We start from the raw sequence: 18,559 nt of genomic DNA, 5'->3' as shown, positions 1-18,559 counted from the left end.
TGAGGGGGAGGAGTGATGGGTCACCTTTTTTGTAGTGATTCCCCAAATGTTAATATCTGCAGACATTTTTTTTCTGTGGGAGCTTCTGTTTTTCCAGAGAAGCGGTCGCAGTCTTTTGCGTGATAATTGGCTTTAGGTGTGTTCTGGGGGAGGGCGGTGGGGGGAAGGAGGGGCCAACAGTGACTCATCATTCACTATACAGATTAGGCATCTCACCTGTTTTCAGCCTTGCCTTTGCTGCCTTTTGTGGCTGGGGATTATGACTCCAGAAGGCCTCTGGTTAAGTTTCTTTAGAGAGTAAACCTCCTTTCTCCTCTTCAGGTGAAGAAGAGGCCCTGTGGGGTCTAACGGCTCCCAACACAGACTTCCTGTCCGTCTGCTTTCCACCGCACTTTCCGTGGTTCCTGGGCTGTCCCCTCCTGTGGTTACTCCCTCTGCAGGTGTAAAGGCTTCCATTTGCTCCAAGTCGGATATTCTTGTGCTTTCACTTCCCTCATTTGTTCACTCTCTCTTCTGCTGTTGTTTCCTCTTCCTTTTTTGTCCTCATGGGCTGAATGTGTTTTTAATTCCCTACTATCTTTTTGATGGGGGTTTAGGAAGGAGGTCATTCCTACAAGAAGCTTTTTATATCAGAAGGTAATGAAAATCCAGAAGCAAGAAGAATCAGTGAGGACTCTGATTCACTTCTTTCACCTCCTTTATCAAAACAGCAGATATTTCCTAGTAATAGAAATGTCTGTTTGACCTCCATAGAATCTGATTTTTTTGGGTTAATTGTGCCTTAACAATTGTTAACAATTGTGACTTGAGCTACAAGTCATTTTTGTATACAAAGACTAGGTCTTTTGCTCTTCACATTACATGAACTCCTTTTAAGACATTCACTATTCATTCTATGGAATACTTTATGTCACACTTTTCACTTCTGAAAATCCTTTAAAATCCTTTTATCTATGAATTTTCCATTTCCTCCTCCTATTGGGTCTTCATCTCTGGCTAGTCGCTCCATATTATTTTTTGATTTGTTTTCTTTTTAGGATTTTACAGTTTTTGGAGGCAGCCTGTCGGGAGCACATGCCCAAAAGATCTGCAAAGTAAGTATTTATTTTTTATAAATTTTCTTAAAAAAATTTTTTTTTTATTTTAGTTTTGGCTGCGTTGGGTCTCCATTGCTGCATGTGGGCTTTCTCTAACTATGGTGAGCAGGGACTACTCTTCATTGTGGTGCGCGGGCTTCTCATTGTGGTGGCTTCTCTTGTTGTGGAGCACGGGCTCTATGCGCATGGGCTTCAGTAGTTGTGGCACACGGGCTCAGTAGTTGTGGCTCACGGTCTCTAGAGCGCAGGCTCAGTAGCTGTGGCGCACAGGCTTAGTTGTTCCGCGGCATGTGGGATCTTCCTGGACCAGGGCTCAAACCTGTGTTCCCTGCATTGGCAGGCGGATTCTTAACCACTGCACCACCAGGGAAGCCCCCAAAGTAAGTATGTAATATTGAAAACAAACTCAATACTTTCATCAGTCACATGGGGTGGGGCAGAGGTGTGCAGGATGTGGTGCTGACCTGAAGGTGCCTTCAGTCCAGGGCAGGAGGTCTTAACATTTTTTGTAGCATGGATCCCTTTGGCAGGCTGGTGAAGCCGGACCCACATTTTTTATACTTTTTAAAAATTTAAAGTCTTTATGGAATTTGTTACAATATTGCTTCTGTTTTATGTTTTGGTTTTTTGGCACAAGGCATGTGGGATATTAGCTCCCAGACCAGGGATTGAACCTGCACCCCTTGCACTGGAAGGTGAAGTCTTAACCACTGGACTGCTAGGGAAGTCCCTGGACCCGCATTTTTACACATGCATAAAGTAAAATGTAGGATTACAAGAGATTGAAAATTTAAAAATCACATTTGTAATATATATGCTTCCTTATTAATGAATTAAATAATGAGATTTAGCAGTGGATAAACTGCTGTAATTTCAAAGTTGGCATGAGTTGAAAATGATATTTCAAGATATCTGCCAGAAAGTGGGACCCACCAGAAAGTGGGACTTTCCTGGTGGTCCGGAGGTTAAGATTCCACACTTCCACTGCAGGGGACACGGGTTCGATCCCTGGTTGGGGAACTAAGATCCCATATGCCGTGCGGTGTGGCCAAGAAAAAAAAAGATATTTGCAAGCAACTCTAATGTGGCATAAAAAGTCTGTGGCTTCTATTAATGACAAAGTCACAGGTATTTCTAATACTGCTGTAGTTAATAAAATGTAAATTTTTCCAAGTTCATGGACTCCCTGAAATCTACTCACAGGCTTCTTATGGTTCGGAGGACCCCAAGTAAAGAACCCATGGTCTAGGTGGAGAATCCAGGTACTTAAAAAGCAGTGCAAGGATTATGTGATGGTATTTAAAAAATGCTGCTACAAATGAGATGCTCTGGTGGTGAATAAAAGTGTAGATCATATTTGGGGAGTTTTGGAATAAAGGTAGAGTTGCCTTTTAGTAGCTGGGCAGGGCCTCCCTGTGTAATGGAATACCTGGCTTCTCGGTGTGGTCCTGTCATGTGTTACTCCTGAGACCTTGGGCCAATCACTAAACTTTTAAACCTTCCTAATTTCCTCTTATTGCCTCTGTTGTGATTGCTAAATGAGATAATGGAAGTGAAAGTGCTTTGTAAATTCTTGAGGACTATTAGAAATGTTGCTCATTAGGCTGTCAACTACTGACCCATGAGGAAAATCTGTCTTAGAAGTAAAAGGCCTGGGCCTGGCCTCCAGGTAATAGATGGGTCCACATTTACTTTCACAAAAATACTGCTTTGCCATTCTGTCTATCAGTTCAAAATATTATTTTGTTCAGGCCCAGGCTGAAAAAATATTACAGCCTGGGCCTGAGACTCTAGAAATGGTTGCCATGAACAGTCTTCACCCCTGCAAATGGGAAGTGCTTTGGCTCTTGGCTGCTTGGGGGGCTTTAGTCAGTGGTTTAAATATCTGATTTTCTGTCTTCCACAAGGTACCCAATCATCATGTGGAATGGAGCCAGTGTTATGGACTCCTGTTTTGAAAAGTACACTCAGAACATTTTCCAGAAAACCACCATGGTGCTTTGTAAATGCTGTTTTTCATAGCAGGATCAGTTGTCTCACAAAAGATTTTTCTGCTATCTCAGATCATGGACCAAGCCATGACAGTGGGGGCTCCAGTGATTGGACTGAATGACTCTGGGGGAGCACGGATCCAAGAGGGAGTAGAGTCTTTGGCTGGCTACGCAGACATCTTTCTGGTGAGAAACCGTTAATAGAGAATGGAAGAGTACAGGGAGTTCTCTAAGCTGTGTCCTGGTCAGAGCTTCCCCATCTTACCTCATTGTGTCCTGTAGCTCCTTCCTGTGTCATTGGGGTGGCATGAAGGGTGGATGAAAAGCAAGAGAAATGGGGGTTCCTGGTGGCCTAGTGGTTAGGACTCTGCTGTGGCCCCAGTTCAATCCCTGGTCGGGGGAACTGATAAGGTGGGCAGTGTTATCTTTCTTTTTCTTTCATGGAGGCCACTGATACTTATAGGGGAAAACAAAATTAAGGATTATTCAGAAGGGAAAGTCACTTAAATATTTTTTTTTTCAAAAGCAAGGAGGAGGGAATGTAAAAGATTAAAATGAACTGACTTGCTCAAAATTAGGAATTTTATCATTATTTTAACTTTATTTTATATCAGAGTATAGTTGATGAACAATGTTATGTTAGTTTCAGATGCACAGCAAAGTGATTCAGTTATACATAAACATGTATCTATAGAATTAACAGTTTTAAAAAAAGCAGTGTTTTTTGTTTTTTGGTTAAGACATTACAAGATCATTATACAAAGTTCAAGCTGTAGTAGAGAGAAGAAAGAAATCCCACCATCAGCCGAGATCCCACCATTCAGAAGCATTTGGTGAACATCATTTCAGCTATCTGCTTTCTTACAGACTAAAAGAGAAAGAAATGAAAAGAAACACAAACATTAGATGCATTATTTGAAGTAGGAAGTGCATTGTGAGAGTATAGTAAGGGAGGTTGGGGTGAGGGAGAGATAACTGCCAGATGTAAACTTGAGAGAAGGGACAGATCAGCATTTCCAGGGAGGGGAGGAAAGAAAGGACAGAGACAGGCAGACATTGTTTCTAATCAGGCCAGCTGTTCTTGTCAGCCCCTGGCCTGCAGGCTTACGAGGGTTTTTATTCCCTGCCACTGCCCTTTGTGATCAGTCAGAAAAATGTGTGTTTACTTTGTGTACGATACTCTGGTGGTCGTGGCAGCACTTGTGTTTGTTGAGAAGCCACTTTGTAGATCTTAAACCTACTTTTTAATCTTTAAACTTGAGCTCTAGGGCTAGCGCACTGGGGAGTAAAGGCATTCCTGTATGTCTTTTACCCACATTCACCAGTTGTTTACATTGTGCCTGTTTGCTCTATCATTTTCTCTCTGTATACACATATTTGCACATATTATATTTTTCTGAAACATTTGAGAGTAAAGTGGAGATTGTGCCTCCTGTATCTCTTAAATCCTTCATTGTATGTTTTCTAAGAATAAGGACATTCTTATATAAACAGAGTACAGTAATTGGGAAACTTAATATTGATTCATCAGTATTATTCTTATTCATATTTCATCAAATGATCCCAGTAACGGCCTTTATAGTTATCCCCCCGTCCCCCAATCCAGGATTAAGTACTGCCTTTAGTTGTCATATATCTTTAATCTCCTTCAATCTGGAGCATTTCCTCAATTTCTCTTTGTCTTCTATGAATTTGATATTTTTTAAAACAGCTTTATTGAGGTATAATTTACGAAGCATAAAATCCATCCATTGTAAGCATACATTTCAACGATTTTTAAGAAACTTGTGCAGCCATCACCACAGTCTACAATTGAGAATCTTTCCCTCCAGAAAGATCCTTCCTGCCTGTTTTCAGTCAATTCCTACCCAGCCCTAGGTAGCCACTGATCAGTTTTCTGCCTCTACAGTTTTTTCATCTCTCTTCACTTAACATAATGTTTTTGAGGTTCATTCATATTGTACTGTGTATCAGTGGTTTGTTTTTATTGCTGAACAATATTATATAGATATACCATATTTTATCCATCCACTAGTTGATGGACATTTGGGTAGTTTTTACATTTTGAATATCATAAATAATGCTGTTATGGACATTTGTTTATAACTCATTGTGTGGACATATGTTTTCATAACCCTTGAGTAGATTCCTAAGAGTGAAATTGTTGGATCAAATTATTGAACCCAAGTTCTCGTGCCCAATGCACAGTGAAGCCAAACAAATGGAAATGTCAGAGATTGGAGTGGAGAAAAGTTTATTTTAGGGCCAAGCAAAGACCTGAACTCTTCCATGGGTTTCAGGGAAGAGTTTTTAAGGGGAAGGTGAGGGAAGGGAGTAGGAGGGTGTGTATGTCTGATTGGTTGGTGGTGAGGTAGCAGGGTGGTGTTTCAGGAATCTCAGTCCTCAGCTTTCGGGTTCCAACCAGTCTGGGGTCCACATGCTTGTGCTTAGGGGGCCTGAGTTCCTATAGAAGAACTCAGAGATATGTATCAAATTGTTACACACATCCTCTGAGGAGGAACCCGGCCCAGGCCCCATGCTGCACTATTATTTCTTGCTGCATTCCTTCAATCCCCTAATTAGTAACTATTTGAGTCTGCCCTTTGGAACTCAGGGAAGGTCTAGGAGGCTAAAACCTTTTTCCTACAAACAAGAAATGGGGGTCACAGAAAGGCTTTTGTACTTGGGAGGGCCTCACAGGGTCCTGCTCGGTTTCATTATAAGTTTATGTATAACTTTTTATATAACTGACAAATTTTTTCCAAAATGACTGTACCCTTTTGTAGTACCACAGGCAGTGTAATTGAGGGTTTCAGGTTCTCGGCATCCTTGTTGACACGTGGCATTGTCAGTCTTTGCCATTGTAGCCATTTCAGTGGTAAGTAGTGGTATCTCTCTGTGGTTTTAATTTGCATTTCCCATCTGACTAATCCTGTTGAGTATCTTTTTATGTACATGGTAGTCATTTGTGTATCTTCTTTGCTGAAATGTTTGTTCAGATCTTTTGCTCATTTTATAATTGGATTTTGGGTAAGAGTTCTTTATATATTCAGGATACAAGTCCTCTATCAGATATATGATTTTCAAACATTTTTTTTACTAGTCTGTGGCTTTTTATTTCTTATCTTTTTTTTTTTTTTTTTTTGCGGTACGCAGGCCTCTCACTGTTGTGGCCTCACCCGTTGAGGAGCACAGGCTCCGGATGCGCAGGCTCAGCGGCCATGGCTCACGGGCCCAGCCGCTCCACGGCACGTAGGATCTTCTCGGACTGGGGCACGAACCCGCGTCCCCTGCATCAGCAGGCGGATTCTCAACCACTGCGCCACCAGGGAAGCCCTCTTACCTTTTTTTAAAAAAATTAATTTATCATTTATGTTTGGCTGTGTTGGGTCTTCATTGATACGTGTGGCCTTTCTCTAGTTTCAGGGAGCGGGGGCTACTCTTCGTTGTGGTGTGCAGGCTTCTCATTATGGTGCCTTCTCTTGTTGTGGAGCATGGGCTCTAGGCATGCGGGCTTCAGTAGTTGTGGCATGTGTGCTCAGTGGTTGTAGCTCGTGGGCTCTAGGCGTAGGCTTAGTAGTTGTGGCACACGGGCTTAGTTGCTACACGGTATGTGGGATCTTCCCGGACCAGGGCTTGAACCCGTGTCCTCTGCATTGGCAGGCAGATTCTTAACCACTGCGCCACCAGGGAAGTCCCTGTGGCTTTTTATTTCTTAATGGTGGCGTTTTAAGTGCAAAAGTTTTAAATCTTAAAGTCCAGTTTATCAGTTTTTTTTCTTTTGTAGATCATGCTTTTATTCTCATATAAGAGCTGTGCCCAATACAAAGTCATGAAGATTTTGTCTAGTGGTTTTGTTACCAACCAGGGTTCTTGGCCTCCTTAATCAATAGAAATCGGTCAGACACCAGACAGGAAATTCAGGCAAGGCTTTATTGGGGCACCTGCTGCAGCAGGAGGGAGCGAGAACAAACAACAGTTTCCCTTGCTTGCTTGCTGACTGAGGGGGGTGCAGGTGAGCTTTTTCATTACATGGAGTGAGGGTAGGGGTGTGTCCAGCAGTCGGGCTGGAGGGGTGGCTTAGGTGGTCTGCCCACCCCTTAGGTGGTGTGGTGTGCAGGGGGCATGTGCAGTGGCCTGCTTTAGCTCTGGGCTCTTCAAAAGTGGCAGTTGCGTTTTTTGGTCTCTTTGTATCTTTTGTCCAGAAATTGCCCTGATTGCACCTGCATGCAGTTATTTTTAGTCCCATGTAGTTTCCTTGTATTTTGTTGCTGGAGGAGAGGTGTGTCCAGGTGCAAGCACTGCAGCACTGCAGCAAAGGGTCCCAGCTCCCTGCCTGTCTCAGTTTTTTTTCATGGGGGTTTTATAGGTTTTTGGCCTTCATATTAGGTCTGTGATCCCTCTTGAGTTAATTTTTGAGTATGGTGTGAGGTCAGGGTCCAAATTCATCCTTGTCCCACCACCATTAATTCACATGACCATTCTTTCCCTACTGAATGGTCCTGGCAATTTGGTGGAAAGAAAATCAATTGACCATAAATATAAGGGTTTATTTCTGGACTCAGTTTTTTTCCATTGATGTATATGCTTATCCTTACATCAGAAGCACACTTTCTTCTCTGATAGTCTTATAGTGTGTATGTTGGTACATTTGATTTCCCACAGGTCCCTCAGCCTCTGTTTTTTTCCTTTTTTTTTTTTTTTTTTTTTTTGCTGTTCCTCAGAGTTGTGGACTTTAAAGACTGTTCACAAACTAAAAGTTGTGTCAACTTAAAAAAAAATGCACAATGTGAGAGTTGTGAGTTAAGTTTTATTTGGGGCAAAATGAGGACTGCAGTTTGGGGGACAATATCCCAGATAGCTCTGAGAAACTGCTCCAAAGAGCTAGGAGGGAAGGTCTGTATATATGTGATTTTGGTGAAGGGGGAAAACATGTAATCAAGCACATATTTTTTGTAGAAGGTTTCTGCTAGTCTCATGAAAGTTACTGCTAGTCACGAGGAGCAGATGTCACCATGAAGTATTTTAGTGTTTTTCTAGATATGAGGAGATACAAGAATTGGGCTCATAAAATTGGCTCCTGAAAATATCTAACTTTCTGAAGACCTGTTCTGCCAGTTTTTCCCAGAGCACGAGAGTTCCTAATTTCAGCTCTCCACCCTGAACTCCTTTCGGGGGGTGGGGGGTGTTCAAAGTCAGCAGCTGCAAATGCACAAGATTTAATCCTTGTAGAGGTAGATGGCAAGTGCCAATTGTAGTTGACATTAAAAAAAAAATTTGTTTATTTTGGTTGCACCAGGTCTTAGTGGTGGCATGCAGGCTCCTTAGTTGTGGCATGCGACCTCTTAGTTGCAGCATACATGTGGGACCTAGTTCCCTGCCCAGGGACTGAACCCAGGCCCCCTGCATTGGGAGCACAGAGTCTTATCCACTGTGCCACCAGGGAAGTCCCTAAACTTAGACATTCTAAAATGTACAGTTCAGTGGTATTGAATACATTCATAATTTTATGCACCTATCACCATTGTCCATCTCCATAACTTTTTTTAAAGTGTCAATTCTTTTTTTTAATGTTTTTTAACATCTTTATTGGAGTATAATTGCTTCACAGTGTTGTGCTAGTTTGCACTGCACAGCAAAGTGAATTAGCCATATGCATACATATGTTCCCATATCCCCTCCCTCTTGCATTCCCTCCCACCCTCCCTATCCCACCCCTCTAGGTGGTCAAAAAGCACCGAGCTGATCTCCCTGTGCTATGCGACTGCTTCCCACAAGCTATCTAGTTTACATTTGGTAGTGTGTATATGTCGATGCTATTCTCTCATTTCGTCCCAGCTTACCCTTCCCCCTCCCCGTGTCCTCAAGTCCATTCTCTACATCTGCATCTCTATTCCTGTTCTGCCCCTAGGCTCTTCAGAACCATTTTTTTTAGATTCCATATATATGTGTTAGCATATGGTATTTGTTTTTCTCTTTCTGACTTACTTCACTCTGTATGACAAATTCTAGGTCCATCCACCTCACTACAAATAACTCAGTTTCGTTTCTTTTTATGGCTGAGTAATATTCCATTGTATATATGTGCCACATCTTCTTTATCCGTTCATCTGTTGATGGACACTTAGGTTGCTTCCATGTTCTGGCAATTGTAAATAGTGCTGCAGTGAACATTGTGGTACATGACTCTTTTTGAATAATGGTTTTCTCAGGGTATATGCCCAATAGTGGGATTGCTGGGTCATATGGTAGTTCTATTTTTATTTTTTAAGGAACCCCACACTGTTCTCCATAGTGGCTGTATCAATTTACATTCCCACCACCAGTGCAGGAGGGTTCCCTTTTCTGCACACCCTCTCCAGCATTTATTGTTTATAGATTTTTTGATGATGGCCATTCTGACTGGTGTGAGGTGATATCTCATTGTAGTTTTGATTTGCATTTCTCTAATGATTAGTGATGTTGAGCATCCTTTCATGTGTTTGTTGGCAATCTTCTTTGGAGAAATGTCTATTTAGGACTTCTGTGCATTTTTGGATTGGGTTTTTCGTTTTTTTTTTTTTTTTTTTTTTGATATTGAGCTGCCTGAGCTGCTTATAAATTTTGGAGATTAATCCGTGGTCAGTTGCTTCATTTGCAACTATTTTCTCCCATTCTGAGGGTTGTCTTTTCGTCTTGTTTATGGTTTCCTTTGCTGGGCAAAAGCTTTTAAGTTTCTTTACATCCCATTTGTTTATTTTTGTTTTTATTTCCATTTCTCTAGAAGGTGGGTCAAAAAGGATCTTGCTGTGATTTATGTCATAGAGTGTTCTGCCTATGTTTTCCTCTAAGAGTTTGATAGTGTCTGGCCTTACACTTAGGTCTTTAATCCATTTTGAGTTTATTTTTGTGTATGGTGTTAGGGAGTGTTCTAACTTCATACTTTTACATGTACTTGTCCAGTTTTCCCAGCACCACTTACTGAAGAGGCTGTCTTTTCTCCACTGTATATTCTTGCCTCCTTTATCAAAGATAAGGTGACTGTATGTGTGTGGGTTTATCTCTGGGCGTTCTATCCTGTTCCATTGATCTATATTTCTGTTTTTGTGCCAGTACCATACTGTCTTGATTACTGTAGCATTGCAGTATAGTCTGAAGTCCTGATTCCTCCAGCTCTGTTTTTCTTTCTCAAGATTGCTTTGGCTATTCGGGATCTTTTGTGTTTCCATACAAATTGTGAAATTTTTTGTTCTAGTTCTGTAAAAAAATGCCATTGGTAGTTTGAGAGGGATTGCATTGAATCTGTAGATTGCTTTGGGTAATAGAGTCATTTTCACAATGTTGATTCTTCCAATCCAAGAACATGGTATATCGCTCCATCTGTTTGTATCATCTTTAATTTCTTTGATCAGTGTCTTATAGTTTTCTGCATACAGGTTTTTTGTCTCCTTAGGTAGGTTTATTCCTGGGTATTTTATTCTTTTTGTTGCAATGGTAAATGGGATTGTTTCCTTAATTTCTCTTTCAGATTTTTCATCATTAGTGTATAGGAATGCAAGAGATTTCTGTGCATTAATTTTGTATCTTGCTACTTTACCAAATTCATTGATCAGCTCTAGTAGTTTTCTGGTAGCATCTTTAGGATTCTCTATGTATAGTATCATGTCATCTGCAAACAGTGACAGCTTTACTTCTTCTTTTCCTATTTGGTTTCCTTTTATTTCTTTATTTTCTCTGATTGCTGTGGCTAGAACTTCCAAAACTAGGTTGAATAAGAGTGGTGAGAGTGGGTAACCTTGCCTTGTTCCTGATCTTAGTGGAAATGGTTTCAGTTTTTCACCATTGAGAACAATGCTGGCTGTGGGTTTGTCATATATGGCCTTTATTATGTTGAGGAAAGTTCCCTCTATGCCTACTTTCTGCAGGGTTTTTATCATAAATGGGTGTTGAATTTTGTCCAAAGCTTTCTCTGCATCTATTGAGATGATCATATGTTTTTTCTCCTTCAATTTGTTAATATGGTGTATCACGTTGATTGATTTGCGTATATTGAAGAATCCTTGCATTCCTGGAATAAACCCCACTTGATCATGGTGTATGATCCTTTTAATGTGCTGTTGGATTCTGTTTGCTAGTATTTTGTTGAGGATTTTTGCATCTATGTTCATCAGTGATACTGGCCTGTAGTTTTCTTTCTTTATGAGGTCTTTGTCTGGTTTTGGTATCAGGGTGATGGTGGCCTCGTTGAATGAGTTTGGGAGTGTTCCTCTACTATATTTTGGAGGAGTTTGAGAAGTGTAGGTGTTAGCTCTTCTCTAAATGTGTGACAGAATTTGCCTGTGAAGCCATCTGGTCCTGAGCTTTTGTTTGTTGGAAGATTTTTAATCACAGTTTCAATTCCAGTGCCTGTGATTGGTCTGTTTATATTTTCTATTTCTTCCTGGTTCAGTCTCAGAAGGTTGTACTTTTCTAAGAATTTGTCCATTTCTTCCAGGTTGTCTATTTTATTGGCATATAGTTGCTTGTAGTAATCTCTTATGATCCTTCGTATTTCTGCAGTGTCATTTGTTACTTTACCTTTTTCATTTCTAATTCTGTTGACTTGAGTCTTCTCCCTTTTTTTCTTGATGAGTCTGACTAATGGTTTATGAATTTTGTTTATCTTCTTAAAGAACCAGCTTTCAGTTTTATTGATCTTTACTATTGTTTCCTTCATTTCTTTGTCATTTACTTCTGATCTGATCTTTTTGGTTTCTTTCCTTCTGCTAACTTTGGGTTTTTTTTGTTGTTGTTTCTCTAATTGCTTTAGATGTAAGGTTAGTTTGTTTATTTGAGATGTTTCTTTCTTTTTTTTTTTTAAATTTATTTATTTATATTTGGCTGTGTTGGGTCTTCGTTGCTGCACATGGGCTTTCTCTCTAGTTGCGGCGAGTGGAGGCTACTCTTCGTTGCAGAGCTCGAGCTCTAGGCGCAGGGGCTTCGATAGTTGTGGTGTGTGGGCTCAGTAGTTGTGACTTGCAGGCTCTAGAGTGCAGGCTCAGTAGTTGTGGCACACAGGCTTAGTTGCTCCGCGGCATGTGGGATCTTCCCGGACCAGGGTATGAACCCGTATCCCCTGCATCGGCAGGCGGACTCTCAACCACTGCGCCACCAGGGAAGTCCTTGAGAGGTTTCTTGAGGTAGGATTGTATTGTTATGAACTTCCCTCTTAGAACTGCTTTTGCTGCATCCCATAGGTTTTTGTTTGTCGTGTTCCCATTGTCATTTGTTTCTAGGTATTTTTTGTTTTTAGGTTTTTTTCCTGGAATTGATATCTAGTCTCATAGTGTTGTGGTTGGAAAAGATACTTGATACAATTTCACTTTTCTTAAATTTACCAAGGCTTGATTTGTGACCAAAGATAGGTCTATCCTGGAGAATGTTCCATGAGCACTTGAGAAGAAAGTGTATTCTGTTGTTTTTGGATGGAATGTCCTATAGATATCAATCAAGTCTCTCTTGTTTAATGTATCATTTAAAGCTTGTGTTTCCTTATTTATTTTCATTTTGGGTGATCTGTCCATTGGTGAAAGTGTGATGTTAAAGTCCCCTACTATGACTGTGTTACTGTCAGTTTCCCCTTTTATGGCTGTTAGCATTTGCCCTATAATTGAGGTGCTCCTATGTCGAGTGCATAAATATTTACAATTGTTATATCTTCTTCTTGGATTGATCTGTTGATCATTATGTAGTGTCTTTCTTTGTCTCTTGTAATAGTCTTTATTTTAAAGTCTATTTTATCTGACATGAGAATTGCTGCTCCAGCTTTCTTTTGATTTCCATTTGCATGGGGTGTGTTTTTCCATGCCCTCACTTTCAGTCTGTCTGTGTCCCTAGGTCTGAAGTGGGTCTCTTGTAGGCAGCATATATATGGGTCTTGTTTTTGTATCCATTCAGCCAGTCTATGTCTTTTGGTTGCAGCATTTAATCCATTTATATTTAAGGTAGTTATCGAGATGTATGTTTCTGTTATCATTTTCTTAATTGTTTTGGGTTTGTTATTGTAGGTCTTTTCCTTCTCTTGTGTTTCCTGCCTAGAAAAGTTCCTTTAGCATTTTTTGTAATGCTGGTTTGGTGGTGCTGAATTCTCTTACCTTTTGCTTGTCTGTAAAAGTTTTAACTTCTCCGTTGAATCTGAATGAGATCCTTGCTGGGTGGAGTAATCTTGCTTGTAGGTTTTTCCCTTCTATCACTTTAAATATGTCCTGCCACTCCCTTCTTCCTTGTGGAGTTTCTGCTGAAAAATCAGCTGTTAACCTTATGGGTATTTCCTTGTATATTACTTGTTGCTTTTCCATTTCTGCTTTTAATATTTTTTCTTTGTATTCAGTTTTTGATAGTTTCCTTAATATGTGTCTCAGTGTGTTTCTCTTTGGGTTTATCCTGTATGGGACTCTGCTTCTGGACTTGATTGACTGTTTCCTTTCCCATGTTAGGGAGTTTTCGATTATAATCTCTTCAAGTATTTTCTCAGACCCTTTCTTTTTCTATTCTTCTGAGACTGTTATAATTCGAATGTTGGTGTGTTTAATGTTGTCCCACAGGTCTCTTAGACTGTCCTCAATTCTTTTCATTATTTTTTCTTTATTCTGCTCCTTGGCAGTTCTTTCCACTATTGTATCTTGCAGGTCACTTATCCATTCTTCTGCCTCAGTTATTTTGCTATTGATTTCTTCTAGAGTATTATTAATTTCAGTTATTTTGTTCATCACTGTTTGCTCTTTAGTTCTTCTAGATCCTTGTTAAGTGTTTCTTGTATTTCCTTCATTCTGTTCCTGAGGTTTTTGAACATCTTTACTGTCATTATATTCAATTCTTTTTCAGATAGGTTGCCTATTTTGTCTTCATTTATTAGATTTTTTAGGTTTTTACCTTGCTCCTTCGTCTGTAACGTATTTTTTTGTTGTTTCATTTTTGTTTTTTCTTTTTGGATAGGTGGGGCGGTATTCCTGTCTTACTGGTTGTTTGGCTTGAGGCATCCAGCATTGGAGTTTGCAGGCAGTTGGATAGATCTGGGTCTTGGTGCTGAGATTAATACCTCCAGGAGACCTCACTCTGATTAGTACTCCCTGGGGTCTGAGGTTCTCTGTTAGTCTAGCAGTTTGGACTTAGAGATCCCACCACAGGAGCTTGGGTCCAGCCTCTGGTCTGGGAACCAATATCCACAAGCTGTGTGTTGTGGCAAAAAAAAAAAGAAAAAAAAAAAAAGAAAAGGAGCAGTACAATATCAAAGAATAAAAAACAAAATAAAATTAGAAAGATAAAAAATATATTAGGAAAAATAAAAATATAATTGAAACAATTGCAACAAGGTAAAATAAAACCACAACAGAAAAAAGAGAAAAAAAGTGGGGCGGTGGGGGGGACAAGCCAAAAGGAGAGAACAGTAACAATGTATGAAGAATAAAATAAAATTGGAAAATAAAAAATTTATTAGGAAAAATAAAAATATAAATGAATCAACAATGGTGAATCAACAAGGTAAAACAGAACCCCAATCTAAAAGAGGAAAAAAGAAAAAGAAAAAAAAAAAAGCCTTGGCTCTGGGGGCGGAGTTTAGGAGGGGTGGAACTTAGGCAGGGGCGGGGTTTAGAGTGGGGTGGAACCTAGGCCGGTGGGGGGGGTGATGTCTGAGCAGGGGACAGGGCCTTTGCTTAGGACCCTGTCGCTGGAGGTTCCTCCCATCCCCTTAGGTGTCTGTGGTCCCCCACCGGTGCCTAGTAGGTGCCCTAGGTGTGCAGAGACATGAATTCTGTGTCCTCCTAGTCTGCCATCTTGACTCTTCCCTCTGCTGAGTACTTTCTTGCTTCAGTTTCTGACATATCTGTTGCCCCCGGGCCATCAGGTGGGCTGGTTCCTGGCTGGCGTGCACACTCTGTGCTGGTGGTAGCCTGGAATTACACACCTGGAGAAACTTTTCAGCCAGTGGGGCAGCCGCAGGGAGGTGGACAGGGGCCATCTCCATAACTTTTTGTCTTGCAAAACTGAAACTCTGTACCCATTAAACAGTCACTCCCCCATTATCCCCTCACCCTGCACCTGGTAACCACCATTCTACTTTGTCTCTATTGTTTTGACTAAATAACTTAAGTAAAATTGTACAGTGTTTGTCTTTTTGTGACTGCCTTATTATTTCACTTAGCACAATGTCCTCAAGTTTCATCTATGTTGTAACATGTGACAGGATTTCCTTCCTTTTTAAGGATGAATAATATTCCATTGTATAGATATACCACATTTTGTTTATTCATTTTTCCGTTGATGGGCATTTGGGTTGATTCCACATTTCACCTATTGTCAGTAATGCTGCTATGAATGTGGGTGTACAGGTTATCTCCTTGAGACCCTGTTTTCCATTCTTTTTGGTATATCCCCAGAAGTAGAATTTCTGGATCATTTGGTAATTTTATTTAAAATTTTTTGAGGAACCACCATGCTGTTTTTCATAGCGGCTGTACCATTTTATATTCTTACCAACAGTGCACAAGGGTTCTACTTTCTCTACATCCTTACCAACACCACTTGTTTTCTGTTTTTTTGATAGTAGTCATCCTAATGTGTGTGATGTGGTATCTCATTCTAGTTTTGATTTGCATTTCCCTAATGCAAGTGATTTTGAGCTGGAGGGGGAGGAGCTTGCAACAATGAGGTGAGGTGCAACAACAATGGCTGCCTAACTTCACCTCTGATCAGAATCAACAATCAGCTGTTGGAGCATAGATCTGTGATATTTGGAGGGCAGGGTCCTTTTTGTCTGCCTCTGTGTAAGCCACTCCAGGAACACATGCACAGCTGCATGCCTCATGGCTGGGGGTAGCGGGTGGGTAAGGGTAGCCGCTACTGTGCCACCAGTTGAAATTGACTGAAATTAACCGCAATTTGCCCTCCAAATCTTCCTATGGATGTTAAGCCTTCAGTAGGCTTAACAGAGTTTCAAAAAGTTACATCAGACAGATTCTGCCAGTGTAATTTTTGTCCAGGTGGGGAGACAGATTCCTGGTGCTTACCGTTCTACTATCTTCTCAGAATCCTCTCTGTGGATGCCTTTTTGTGCTGTCCTGAGCTATCTCCTGTGAATTATAGAAATTAGTCTCAGACCCAGGGCAGGGCTAAAAGTAGACATACTTCTCTTAAGCTGATGGGGCTCAGGAAAGGATAGAAGCTGGGGGATGGGCAAGGAGTCATTGGGCTCTTATCTTTCCAGGGTCTTCTAGCCCCCTGGGAAATCTTGTTTTTCCTAGAAGGTGGCCTGAGGCTTGGCTCTTCACAACACCTTTGTCCCTATGGAACCTTTTTGCCTTCTGCCACCTCCGTATTGCCCATCTGCCCTGTGTAGGGGTGGGCAGACATTGAAGACTGAATAAAGTAGCACCTGCCTCTTAGCCTTGCCTTGTAACTGTTGGGCATCCTCTGTGGAGGGTGTGAAGGGGCTCCAAGTACAGGTCATGGATCCAGGGTGAGTGTTGGCCCTGTATATTCCACCTAAGATTTTCATTCATTCTTCCAGCCAGCTTTGTACAGACAGGGGTCCTGGCCTGAAGTGTGTTTAGAGCTGGGGTGAGAGTGGTAGGATTCTCTCTGAGCTCATGTCCTGATGGAGCTTTTGGGGAACTACTGCCCTGCCAAGGAGAGAAGAGGTTACTTGGCCCAGAAAGTAATATGCCAACCATCCCACCAGTTATGGGGAAAAGTTGCATATACAATTCTGGAAGAAACTGTACAGATTAGGCCTCTTGTCTCTAGGACAGAATTTCTGTGAATAAAAGCCAAATGTACTTTTATTGTTGCCTCTGTCTTTCTGCAGGTAATGCCTTGAACACCTCTGTAACCAGATGCCTTTGCCTTTCTCTTTTGGCAGAGGAATGTCACGGCATCCGGAGTCATCCCTCAGATTTCTCTGATCATGGGCCCATGTGCCGGTGGGGCTGTCTACTCCCCGGCCCTAACAGACTTCACGTTCATGGTAAAGGTAAGAAAGAAGGACCTGGTTCTCCTGCCCTTTGAAAGTTGTGCAGTACCTCACCTGCAATAACAATAATTCCTGACCCAGATCTGGGTTGTTATCTGCACGCTTATTGGATTTCAATGCAGTGCTGATAAGGTCTTGGTGGAGAGAAGGTTTTGGCATGAAAACTGTAGCTTGTGTGGGTTCGGTGGCAGAATGTGCTTGTCTGCTTCATTGGTGGGTGATTTTACTTGTTGATCTGAATTGCAAATGATTTTCAGGTAATCAAAGGTCCTATCCTCTGCCCAGACAGATGATCGTTTACTGAATCCTATTCAGAAAGTTTCTCATGGAAAGCTTTTCTGTAAACTGCTTCACTAGGAGGTTGTTTCTTATGTCCCACCTTTATTTCTTCAGCTGTTTGCCATTTTATTACATTTTGTCTATGATGGTCATGGTAAATCTGATCTCCAACTTCATTGTAAAGAGGTACATATCTTTATTACATGATTTATATGAAATGATATTTTAAAATGATTTTTAAAAGAAGCCTATTTGATATCATACATGGGTAATTACCTTTAACATGATACTTAAAAAAAAAATCAGTCTTTTCCTCTTAAATATTTTTAACCATAATGAGCAATAAATGTCAAGACAAATGAGGGGACAAGGGCTTCCCTGGTGGCGCAGTGGTTGGGAGTCCGCCCGCCGATGCAGGGGACACGGGTTCGTGCCCTGGTCCGGGAGGATCCCACGTGCCGCGGAGCAACTAAGCCCGTGAGCCATGGCCGCTGGGCCTGTGCTCCGCAACGGGAGAGGCCACAGCAGTGAGAGGCCCGCATACCGCAAAAAAAAAAAAAAAAAAAAAAAAAAAAAAAAAAAAAAAAAAAAAAAATGAGGGGGCAAAAAGGAAAGAGAGTCATTCAGTATGAAAACAGTGTAAATAGAGGGAACGTAGATAGGAAACACTTTTCTCTTTGGCGGTAGGAATTAAAGTTTAGCGAAGTGCTTACTCCTTGATTCAACTATTCTTTCTTGGTGACAGATTAAAAGCAACCTAAATGTTCAGTGTTCAGTTTAGGGTGGACTTTAACAATTAAGATGACCACATCTCTTATTTCCTGAGCAAAGCAGGATTCCTTGAACTTTGCCCACTAAATCTGTATATGCCATACCTATGTGGTGCTACCCCAGCTGTCTTCCTACCTGGCAGGAATGGAGGTATGGGATCAATTCCTCTGGCTAAGGCCATTCCTTCCTCCTCTCCCTACATACATGCTGGAAAATCTAAACTGCTTTCTCTTATTTTTTTAAAAAATTAATTTATTCTTTTTTTTTTTTTTTTTTTTTTAGCTGTGTCGGGTCTTCACTGCTGCACGTGGGCTTTCTTTAGTTGAGGCGAGTGGGGGCTACTCTTCATTGCAGTGCACTGGGTTCTCACTGCGGTGGCTTCTCGTTGTGGAGCACGGGCTCTAGGCTCGTGGGCTTCAGTAGTTGTGGCTTGC

The 18,559-nt window shown here is 41.1% G+C and overlaps 1 protein-coding gene across 10 annotated transcripts in view; it reads left to right on the top strand.

Moving 5' to 3' along the window:
• PCCB (propionyl-CoA carboxylase subunit beta) overlaps positions 1-18,559 on the top strand; it is a 142,329-nt gene that overhangs the window by 5,769 nt on the left and 118,001 nt on the right. For all 10 annotated transcript variants that reach the window (XM_067033736.1, XM_067033738.1, XM_067033735.1 and 7 more), the window contains exons 4-6: positions 1,038-1,094; positions 3,161-3,274; positions 16,965-17,075. In XM_067033736.1, the coding sequence (XP_066889837.1) occupies positions 1,038-1,094; positions 3,161-3,274; positions 16,965-17,075 (282 nt within the window). The remainder of the gene's footprint in view (positions 1-1,037; positions 1,095-3,160; positions 3,275-16,964; positions 17,076-18,559) is intronic.

This window comes from Kogia breviceps, chromosome 5 (genome assembly GCF_026419965.1).
Source record: "Kogia breviceps isolate mKogBre1 chromosome 5, mKogBre1 haplotype 1, whole genome shotgun sequence".
NCBI lineage: Eukaryota > Metazoa > Chordata > Mammalia > Artiodactyla > Physeteridae > Kogia > Kogia breviceps.
Note: the sequence above shows the minus strand (reverse complement) of the source record. Positions and strands in the feature narration are given on the sequence as shown.